Source organism: Trachinotus anak, unplaced genomic scaffold (genome assembly GCF_046630095.1).
Source record: "Trachinotus anak isolate AG129_WGS33_773 ecotype Australia unplaced genomic scaffold, CSIRO_AGI_Tana_v1 ptg000005l, whole genome shotgun sequence".
Taxonomy (NCBI): domain Eukaryota; kingdom Metazoa; phylum Chordata; class Actinopteri; order Carangiformes; family Carangidae; genus Trachinotus; species Trachinotus anak.
The window spans coordinates 16455027-16465949 of NW_027273856.1; the positions used below are offsets into that span (position 1 = coordinate 16455027).

General features: G+C 39.3%; 2 protein-coding genes and 1 non-coding gene across 5 annotated transcripts in view; 1 reads left to right on the top strand and 2 right to left on the bottom strand.

Moving 5' to 3' along the window:
• mep1a.1 (meprin A, alpha (PABA peptide hydrolase), tandem duplicate 1) overlaps positions 1–6996 on the bottom strand; it is a 193228-nt gene extending 186232 nt beyond the window's left edge. The window contains exons 1-14 of one of the 2 annotated variants that reach the window (XM_071478571.1): positions 6896–6996; positions 6783–6807; positions 6650–6694; positions 6431–6471; positions 6159–6234; positions 5722–5839; positions 4590–4765; positions 4169–4390; positions 3822–3968; positions 3513–3728; positions 2446–2910; positions 1136–1309; positions 930–1013; positions 600–830 (exon numbers count right to left, since the gene is read on the bottom strand). In XM_071478571.1, coding sequence (XP_071334672.1) covers positions 964–1013; positions 1136–1309; positions 2446–2910; positions 3513–3728; positions 3822–3968; positions 4169–4390; positions 4590–4765; positions 5722–5839; positions 6159–6234; positions 6431–6471; positions 6650–6694; positions 6783–6807; positions 6896–6949 — 1809 coding nt within the window. In that variant the 5' untranslated portion in view covers positions 6950–6996 and the 3' untranslated portion in view covers positions 600–830; positions 930–963. Of the gene's footprint in view, positions 1–599; positions 831–929; positions 1014–1135; positions 1310–2445; positions 2911–3512; positions 3729–3821; positions 3969–4168; positions 4391–4589; positions 4766–5721; positions 5840–6158; positions 6235–6430; positions 6472–6649; positions 6695–6782; positions 6808–6895 lie in introns of those variants that run through there. The other variant, XM_071478570.1, reaches the window with a different exon arrangement.
• Positions 6997–9029: 2033 nt separating this feature from the next.
• On the top strand, positions 9030–9111 carry trnas-gcu (transfer RNA serine (anticodon GCU)). The gene has a single exon. It is a non-coding gene; the product is annotated as a tRNA-Ser (tRNA).
• Positions 9112–9186: 75 nt separating this feature from the next.
• On the bottom strand, positions 9187–10850 carry LOC139621756 (protein FAM177A1). Of its 2 annotated transcripts, XM_071478575.1 has the most exons (5): positions 10624–10850; positions 10198–10356; positions 10056–10110; positions 9859–9953; positions 9187–9681 (listed from the first exon to the last, which is right to left on the bottom strand). In XM_071478575.1, exons 1-5 carry the CDS (start codon positions 10642–10644, stop codon positions 9481–9483), a joined length of 531 nt encoding a protein of 176 aa, XP_071334676.1. In that variant the 5' UTR covers positions 10645–10850; the 3' UTR covers positions 9187–9480. The 2 variants fall into 2 exon arrangements, with proteins under 2 accessions (XP_071334676.1, XP_071334675.1); XM_071478574.1 differs by lacking the exon at positions 10624–10850 and having other exon boundaries at positions 9339–9681; positions 10198–10562.
• Between the last annotated feature and the right edge of the window lie 73 nt (positions 10851–10923).

A 10923-nucleotide genomic window follows, 5' to 3' on the forward strand; every position in this document is an offset into this window, starting at 1 on the left:
GAAATGTGGGTAATTGGACACAAGGAAAATCTTTCAAAATAGTAAGTCCAAACACTTTATAACTTTATATAAAACATTAATAATAAGAAGGAGAAGAATAAGAAGAAGAATGCAGCATTTTGAATAACAGAAAAGGTTTTCTTCCCATAAATTTCCACCAAGAGCATGAATAGTAATAATCTCAAAGGAATCGAGTCTTGCAAATAGTGACCCTGCAAGATCCTCAGTCTTTACAAAGTCTTTTATAGTGTGAGACTAAAAACTCTAGTGTAGGTGTAGTGGTAGGTGTAATATACTGATGGAGCCAAAAAGGCCACACAGTGCAGCACCTGGATGGTGCAGGACATGCACACAGTGAAATTATCTGGAGTTTGTCTTCAGTGGAGGAAAGTGTTTGAGCACGTTTTGGATTGAATCACTTAATAATTAGCTTTGCACCACAAAGTTTTTCACCAACGCACTCTTGTGTTCCCAGTTTACTCCTTTGCACATAGTTGTATTATATTAACACTTTGCATTGTCTTTGAATTCCATTGACTGGAATGGTCACTGGTATTTTCATAAATGCGCCTCAAAAAAAAAGGAAACACACCACAGACTTGTTCTTAGTTTGCTTTAATTAAGACAGTTCAATGAGAAAGAGTTGAGTTGTTTAAAATAATGTCGCACTTTTTAAAGTTACGCATATTATTCAACTTTTACATGCAGAATAGTATTATATATCAAATATAACTTCAATATTTTATAAATTGTGTGTATAATTCTGACATGGTGTCGCAGCAGTAATCTTCCATCTTCTCCTCACCTCACAGGTTTTTCTTCTCACTCAGCTGTATATGATATGTTGAAAAAAAAAATCACATTATCATGAGTACATACAGGTGTGATGTTATGTAACAGGTGAAATAAAAAAGTGTCTAATGTCTTACCTCCACTTCCTCATGATATAAAGTCTGCATAACCTCACTCCTTTGGCTTAATGGGAACTTCTGTTTTGATCAGTGATGTGATGTCTGTGGAGAAAGATTCTTGTCACGTCTGCTTCCTCACATGCTTCACAACAGGCAATTTTATTAGGATCATTATTGTTATATAATGCAATTTCACACGCAAATATTAACCACAGATCACAAACCCTCAAAATCAATAAAGATGATGAGGTCATCATTCTTGAGGTAATTGCGCCGCCGGAGGTCAAAGTGCTTGATAAAGTTCCTCCATCCCCATGATCCACTTTTGTAGCAATCACAGGTAGGGTCATACGTTCCCACCTTGGAGGGATTGTCCCAGAACAGCTTTCCATCTGGTGCTGGAAGACACAAAAAGACAGTGAATATTCTCAGTCACCCAGGTCAAGGTATAACTAAGGAAATGCAGGAAATTACAAGGAACAGAAAAACAACTTCAACCTTGTTCACTTTGTTATTACAGTGTCAAAAAAAGTTAAACTCCACACACAGTTACTTTAAATGCTGTCATCATTTTTGCTTTTTTTTGTATGTTTACTCATTTAACATGTAAAAATCACAAATCGCAGGGCTTTACATCACTCTTGACTTTCAGAAAACCATGTGCTGAGGAAACCTTTTAGTCTCTGAGGTAGCTCCTGGACTTTAGGGCCTTTATTTGAAAGATTCATTGACATGAAATGTTGCATGTGTGACCATCAAACACTAAGGATAATTCTAGTAATATTCTGTTTTTCTCACTGTCAACAAATCCCATGGAGAAACTAAATCGACAATAAATGTAAGTCTTTGCAGCTAAAGCCTGTAATTCTCTATTGTTGTCCAAAGACTATTTAAGACATATCAATGAGCCATACTTGCACTGGATGACATGTTCCTTCATTACAATGAGTCAATCCCACAAGCGCTGTCCAATTGCTAAAATACTCTCTTGAGGACAATATGTGTGTTAATCTGGGAAATTTTGTAAACCATTTAGCCTTTAAAGTGTTAGTGGTTTTAAAGTATAAAAGTGTATTTGTTAAAGATGTATATCATCAGTGGGAACCAATACACTGGGCTTTGGGCTGAGACCCACACAGAGACTAACACGTTGTTGGTTTTGTCTTTTTTTCATGGGATTTGTTGGCAGTAAGAAAGAACATTGAATATCCCCCCAGCCTGTGACCCTACGATTGCGCCTTTGTCCAAAAACTAAAACCCCTGTCCTCTAAGACCTGAACTAAAACGCTTGTTGCCCATGACCTGATCTGATCTGGATGATCCGAGCAGCTCAATGATCTGTACATTTTGAAATGCATGTTCAAAATCTTTTTTGGCCTTTACTTTCATAATGAAACATTTTACATTCGTTTGTTGTCTGATAACATGCTTGCAGTCATGGTTACAACCCTACAAGCAAACTTGTAACTCTTGATGTTATGGTAGTAGCCTGTATTTGTCTTAATCTCTCCGGGGATAAGGGATGAGAACTTACTTTTCCTCATATCAGTAGTGAGGCTGCGAGCGGAGGACATCCTCAGTTTGATGTCAGGGTCTTGGTCCATCACCACCAAGGTGGCCTGTCTGTTTATCGCTGGCCACTGCATCACCACATCATTATCCCCGCTGGCCAGGTAGAAGTACAGCCCGGTGTAGTTCCCTGTGTAGTCAGTGTAACTCGACAAAGGCATGACGCGGACACCGTAACCGTAGCCTTCAGGGCTGTAGAAGCGAGGGCTGTCGATTACTGTGTTGTGGTCAGCTGTTTCCATGATCTGCGTGAAGTTCTGGATTCTCCACACAGCATTGGGGCAGCGCGTCTCAGTGAGGCTGATGTCGTCGATGTAGATGCCACCGGTGGATGCAGAGGGGTCACCGCGCACGGCTTGGAAAGCGTAACGGAACTTCTCCCCAACGTTCATTGGGACGTGGGCGATCTTCCACGTGTGGTCAGAATCCGCTGGGTAAGAGAAACAGGGACAAGATGACAAATCCTACTATGTGTGGCAATATTAAAGTATATATAGAGTAATGGGGTGGTGAGGTAAGGTGGTTTTAACATTAGTCCTTAGCCTTCATGTGACAGTATTTACTGTAAGTAAGCAACAGTTTGACATTTTCAAAAATACTCTTATTCACTTTCTTGCCAAGAGTTAAGTGAGAAGATTGATACCACTCTCTTGTCTGTCCATTACAGCTGAAGCTAGAGCCTTAATGTCCACTTTATGCTAAACTTTATACTAATCTTAGTTTAGCATTAAGACTGGAAGCAGATGGGAGAGCTAGCCTGGCTCTGTCCAAAGCTGGATTGGTAAGGTTGCCAGAAAACTCAAGGAGATCATGGGAGCTGCCAAGAAATGCCAAGAACTCACTCAACAAAAGTTGTTATGTTTACATTTTTGTTTGTGTATGCTACACATGAAGCTACAGCCAGCAGGTGATTAGCTTAGCTTTTCATGTAGAATTTGCTTTGACACAAAGCTCTGTATTCAGACATTCAGTACATTTCTAAACTGCTAGAAATTTGTGTCCTCCATAAACATGCAACAAACATCAAAATACCATAAAAGGTGTGTATTTTCATCATTTTACGAATGGTGCCCGTGCCATCATCCAATTTAACCCAGATCACCAGCCGATCTTCGGGACTTCCAGTCATCTTGTAGAAGAACTGCAGACACTGAAGCTTCCTCTTGGGGTAGAGGGTTCGGGATTCCAGCAGAGCAGACTCCTGAGGCTTCCCAGTCATTGTGCTGAAGTGCATGAAGTACCCAGCATCTACACAAAATAAAATAAGCATACAGATTCATTTATGCTCATTCCTTTCATGTTGTATTTGGGATTTTAAAAGAAATATCATGCAGCTCTGACCTCTGCATTGTCCCAGCAGTGTGTGATCCTCTGCACCAACTCTGCTCTTGGTATGAACCCAGTCAGCATCATCAGAGGAGGCCTGAATCATTCCGCAGATGCTGGCGTACTCAAAGGCACACTGGTCCAGCAGGGTGAGAGGGCCAGCTGAGGTGGAGGAGGATGAGGATTTAGAGAGTTATTCAAAAGTTGTAGCCCATGTTGCACAGTTTTTTGTACACACTGAATCCTACTTGCTAAAGACTCATTGTTTCTGTCAAAAAACAATACAATCTGTCCGTTGTCAACGTTTAAGACAAACGTCAGAAGATCAGCCAAGGAAATTCACTCTGTCAACATATACATACAGCAGTTGTACATCCGGTTGAGCCTGAGAGTGTCCATCTTGCTGAAGTCGAGGTACTGGCCAATGATTTTGTAGAACTCTGGGATTTTGGTGGTGATGGTGGGTATGGATTCATTCTTATTGAAGGAGAAGGGCCTGTAATGCATGATGGACTCGTAGTCGTAGGCCGTGTTTTGATCAGTTATATAGTCATCATTATATTTGTTGAAGTTGTGTTCAAGTCCTGCAGGAAATTTCATGTTGTTTCAATTATTTCCATCACACTAAATGGCACAATAAGGATTGATAATAAGGATCTAAATTGTGTTTTGAACTAGACAACATGACATTTTATAATGTTTCTCCCAATAACAAAAAAATGTTTTTATAGAACATGAATGACAAAGGACAGAAAATGAGGGACCATGAATATCTTGACTTACCTGGTGAAACCTGATCTAACCAGATGTCAACATAGTCATCCCTGTCTGTGCGGGACTGTTCATGGTAAAATCCCAGAGCATGGAGTAGCTCATGTTCAATCACGGCCTTGTGGTCACAGCCTGACCCCAAAGACAGAATCTGACCATTCTGCTGGTCACCAACACTGGAGAAACACCTACAACAAGACAAACGAAATTCAAAAGAAATAAAAATCTAAAGGAAGCAAAGACCAAGTTATCCTGAATTTTAGTCTAATGCAGTCCAGTTTAGTCCAGTACTGGACCAATTATAAAGGCCTGGATCCTATATTTATTTCTATTTTTAATGCTTTTGAGCTGGCAAAAGCCAAAGTCATACTGAATAGTACTGTTTGGGAAACTGACCTTAATGTGAATAATTAATGACCCCAAGGAACATAAGGGTCAAAAAAGAACTCAAAAAAGAGTGAGTCATCTTTAAAAACATAAATAATAATAATAATAATAATAACCAGACTCTCTTGGTAAAGCAGAGAGACCAGAGTTAATCCCAAATTAAGTGTATGATAGAGATTATACTGAAACTAACTATACTCAAACTAACAAATAGTGCATTCTTCCTCTTACAAATAAAATGTTTAATGAATAATTCATAAACATACTGTTTCTTAGTTCAGTGCTCTCAGAGATTTTACTGCTGCAACTTTACCTTTACTTTTACTTTACTTTTTACTTTTACTCTTATGTGGCTAATATTAGCTGATGTTAGCAAAAAATATAACAGACAATAGTGAGTCAGTTTGCTGACTTTATCTTTTCCATTTGTAATATTATTGCAGTGGCTTAACATTTTAGGCGATGCATAATCTCACTTTTAGTGATATTTTGTTCTGAGGTCTGAGGTGACTATTTACAGTGCTAGCTCGGGCAAAATTATGCACACTGGGAAGAATCTAAATCAGTGGCGTTGGAGATGGCAAACAGCTTGAACTTCAACACCTGACTAAAGCTAATTTCAGCAGACAGGCATAAGCTAATTTCAGAATATACTGAAATTCTGTAACACTGGAAACAGGTACCCATTCTGCTATGGCTGTCAACTGCGTAACTTTGTGTTACATGTTAGACACAAGTAAGAAAGCTAGAAGCGTACCCCCCTCTCTTTTCAAACTTGATAAAGGTCTTCTCTCCTTCATAAGGCTTGAAGTCAATGCAAGACTTAAGCCGGTACATTTCAAAGGCCTGGTGGACGCATCCTTTGGCATTCAGATCTGAGGAGTGGGAGAAACAACCATGAAAGTGTGAGTATGCATAACTACAGCAATTAGACAGTGTTCTGTAACAAAACATCACGTATTCCTTCCTTCAAAATAAAAGCATTTTTGCATGAACATGAAATGTAGCGAGACACTGAATCCCACCATCAATATCAAGAATTCCAAGACTGTAAATTGCTTAAGAGGAGTTCATCAGTTAGACGTTGAAACTGTAGACTTAACAACACTTTACTGTAACTCTGGGTCATACATACAGTGGGTCTTTGCAATTCCATAAAAAAGTAAATATTAGTATAATTTTAAAAAAACTCACCTAAGTCATCACCCAGAATGTAGGGGATTGGAAATTTCCATCTGTATCTTTTGTCAATCAGGGCATTCCTTCCCTCCTGTAGCACAAAGATGTTTAAAAAAGTACTTTAACAAATTGTAATCATACACCTAGTCAAGGCTAATAAAGACACACAATAACCAACTGAGGAATGATTGGTAATGATTGCGTAACAATGAAGAAACAGCATTTCTCTAAAAAAAAAAAAAAAAAAAATAGAATTAAGAAAACATGTCTGTCAAAATTCAACTCACCGGAACTAAAATGTCCCCTTCGAACAGGTTGGCATCTGAACCTACAAAACAAGTACATCCAACACATTTTATTTAAATATTGTCATCATCAGTAATAAATATCTATTTTTTCCTCAACATTTATAATTTTAGTAAATATATGCTATATTTACTAAAATTGTGTATGTATTGATTTGTAAGTTATGGCCCAGTGATCAACAGTGAAATGTTGTAGCTTACCCAGGTTTAAGATGGGGTTCTCATCCTCCCCATTCTCATATACCTCTGTAAAATAAACACACACATGGTTCAGAGTCCTTTCGCATCTTTAACAAACTTTATTTCTTCTATGTAAGATAATTATTTTACATACCATGTAGCACAGGGGAAATTGGTAACTGCATGAAACAAAACCAGCGTAAGTCATCACACAGTTAATTGCAACATCACACTTACTATAAATAATTAATTTTAAAAAATACTTACAGCATATGAAGTGGCCAGACCCACAAGTCCCAACAATAGCACTCTCTCCATCATCACTCTGAATGTCAGAAGGTAAACGTCGCTGCTTCGGTTTAAATGTGTGCATCGACCAGATATGACCTTTGGTGCTTGATGAAGTTTATGCCCACCATAAAGAGTAACAGAAGGACTTTGACTCAGAATAGTTAGTGACTGGTGGTTGTTTGTACATGTGCATCAGCACTTTTTTTTTTTTTTTTTACACCACCTGTGTCTGATATCTGACTTATTATCTGATTTTATCATAATATCTGATAGCACCCCTAAATTCAGATATTTCCTCCCAGCTCATAAGTGATGTGTTAAATGCAAGTGTTACAAAGAATCCTTGGCATGATGGTGCAAGGGTTCACACTGACCGAACATGAAAAGGCTGCAATAGAAATTTGAAACTGAATAACAGACACAAGACTTCTTATGGAGTAAGAAAGTTCCCCCATGTTGTCTCTGGTTTTCTCACGGTGTTTCAGTTTAACAAACATTGCAAAGGTATGCAGTTAGACTGGGGACTCTCACTGACTTGAAAGTGATTGTTGCACTTCAATAAAACTAGTGTCTGTCATGCCTGTCGTTGTGAGTCAAGTCAGAAGCAGAATCAGAATCAGAATCGGTTTTATTGCCAAGTATGTTTCCACATACAAGGAATTTTTTCTGGTGATTGGTGCAATTGATCAGCAACAGTGGGGCTCTCTAGCCTTGTTGATGAGGCTAATAGCAGATGGGAAGAAGCTATTTTTGTGGCGAGAGGTTTTGGTCCTGAAGGACCGCAGCCTCCTGCCAGAGGGGAGTGTCTCAAAGAGTTTGTGTCCAGGGTGGGAGGAGTCAGCTACAATCTTCCCTGCACGCCTCAGAGTCCTTGAGGCGTACAGGTCCTGGAGGGACGGAAGATTGCAGCCAATCACCTTCTCAGCAGAGTGGATGATACGCTGCAGTCTGTTATTGTCCCTCTCCGTGGCAGCAGCGTACCAGATGGTGATGGAGGAGGTGAGGATGGACTCAGTGATGGAAGTGTAGAAGTTCACCATCATAGTCCTTGGCAGGTTGAACTTCTTCAACTGCCTCAGGAAATACATCCTCTGCTGAGCTTTTTTGATGAGGGAGCTGATGTTTAGCTCCCATTTGAGATCCTGTGTGATGGTGGTTCCCAAGAAGCGGAAATGCTCCGCGGTAGCCAAATTCCAATGACCCAATTAAACCACTAGATGGCCTTATAGAGCCAGCACAGTGTCTGTAAACTTTATCTATTCACTAGTGTCTTCCATATCTACATATAGCTGTAACTTGGAGGTTTACATCGCCCCCCGACACAAATGGACGCACAAAAATGCAAACAGGTAAGGCAGATGCCAAGTATAGACCAGTCTTCTACTTTTTTTTTTTTTAAATAGTTTTGATAATAATAAGATGTGCTGTTTTGACTTTGAGTTTTTACTGCACAAATCTAATATAGCATTCAGTGCCCTTAAAAATAAGTGTAAACTGAGTTCTTATTTATAAAACACTTGTATGCATCTAAAAAATAATAATAATAATAATAATTGTTAATGGCATAAAAATAACACAGAGACAGATAGAAGCAGTCGTGTTGTGTTAATTTAAATTATGATAGCACATAAACCCCCAAATAGGCGACCGAAGGACATTGTGATGCAGAGCACAAATAAAACGTGGTCTACTAGTTAGCTCAACAACAAATGTTGCTAACGTCAGCGGTGTTGTAGAAATCGTAACGTAAGTTAACACCACAGTCCGAAAACCTACGCAAATGTAACCGGTCAAATGTATTGTGCTTGCCTATAGTTAGGTGGGAGTAGTGGAAGGGGTAGTGGAACTGACACAGTTGTGAAAGGAAAGTTGTGGTTAACAACTTTAAAGATTTTAGTCGCAGCTAACGTTAGCTTGGCTTAATAGCACATTAGCACGGCGTGCTAGCAAAGTACGTTCCTGCCGTAGATATGCTAGGTAACGTAAGATTAGCATTTTGAAACGTGTTGGCAAACTTTAGCCGTATAAAGTGATAATAATGACCACGTCAACAGATACCGATATGATATTGATATTGATATTGATAACGTCAATGGAAAGGAATAACGTAGACGAGGTGGCCGAGTGGTTAAGGCGATGGACTGCTAATCCATTGTGCTCTGCACGCGTGGGTTCGAATCCCATCCTCGTCGACAACAATTTATGTTTTTTTTTTAATATTTCCACAATTAAGCTGTAAAAACCGGACAGCAAGCAGTGTTTTCCGAATGTGCATATTTTATTTAAGACTTCACTGTATAAAATTCAGCAGTTTCTCTCTGACAGACCAGCTGTTGATAATTTCATGATAGAGTATTCTATTTATCTGAGGAATGACATAATCAAAATTGCACCACCAGCCAGACACTGAAATCTTCTTTTCTTCACATATTTCTGTTGTAACATTACCATACTATACAAACAGCTTCGCCATACTTTGAAAGCACTATGCATTATTTCAGTTTCACAGTGCACTTGCATGTCAAATCACGACTCTCATTCTTTCCTTTCTTCTTTTAGTTTTATTTCAAACAATCCTCATCTGCCTGGTAACTTCCGTTGTGGTATCCTTCTTTTCTGTTCACATGTTTCTCATCCCGGGGATCAGCGGGGCGTCTTTCTTCTCCTGTAGCTCCATAATGGCTCCCATCCGTTTCAGGAGAGAGGTGGATTTTCTCTGCCTGTCCCTCCAAGATGCCGTCGGCGGTTTGGCTGTTTGTTTTCTAAGGGAGAGAGCAGGAACACAGAGGAACTAACCACTTATTTGTCTACAAGTGACTTGTTAACATTCATTTCCTTACACTCGACCACACTTTTATTGTATTTATATTTCCATGATTACACAGTATAGTTTACCTTTAACAGTGTACTTGTTTTGTTGCTGGTGAATTTGACATTACCTTGTGATCACGCTGATATTGATCTATGGCATACTGGTATTTGGCTGCATTCAGTCCAAGTGCACCAGCTAGTCTCTCGCCAAGGAAATCACAAGCTAAGTGACATGGAAACTCAATCAGACTTTGTTACATAGCTATAATTAGTCCTGCTGTTTATTTATTATGCTATGAATGTATTTAATTGTGACATTACATACTCAGCAGTGAAATCCTCCCAATGAGAATGGCCATATTCTTGAATGAGAACCTAGTCTGAGAAGGAAGACAAAAAAAAAACTTACATGACTTGACTGCTGCTTAACATCGAACATGAATCTCCTTCCTTAAAGTGTTTCTTACCCTCTCTGTAGGTTCTCTAAAGGGAGGTTTGTTTGATGACTGCTCCTCTTCCTCCTCACTGTCATCCACCTCCAGAGTTTCCCCACTGGAGAAGTGGATCACCTTCTTCTGTTTAGATGGAGCATGACCAGAAAAGTCTGTCTCCTGGGTCTCTACTACCTGGCAGATTGGACAGCTTTTTACATAAACTTTTATTTGGATTTTTCTTTCATTTGTTACCTGACACATTAACTTAATTGGTCTTTAACTTTGTCTAGCATGTTGCTTTTTTTATAGACAAACTACATCAAGCTCTAGAACGAAGGTTTACCAATTACTCATCACAAACAGCTGCTTGAAAGTCAACATACACCTTTGCTAAAGTGTTACTGAAAACAGCCTAAGCTAACATCTCTGTTTGCCTTGCTTCATTATTACAACACTTACTTCCTGGTGGCTGTTGTTCATTCTGCAGGTAGTTTAAGTCTTTTTTTAGCGCTCCAATGCACCACTTTAGTTTCTTTCTTTCATGTCACAGTTGTACTGTATGTCCATCCACGCTGACTCTGCTGTGTGGAGAAAAACAACAACAGGATGCAGGATTAATCCTGAAACCTGAGACACCAGATACAGCAGTGTAAACCTTATCACAGGCAAGTCGCTGGAGAGCTGTCACTGTAATGCAACCAGTTTCATTCTTGGGCTGAAGGGGCTGGACTTGTTGCAGTGTGTTGAATGTCAAGCTTT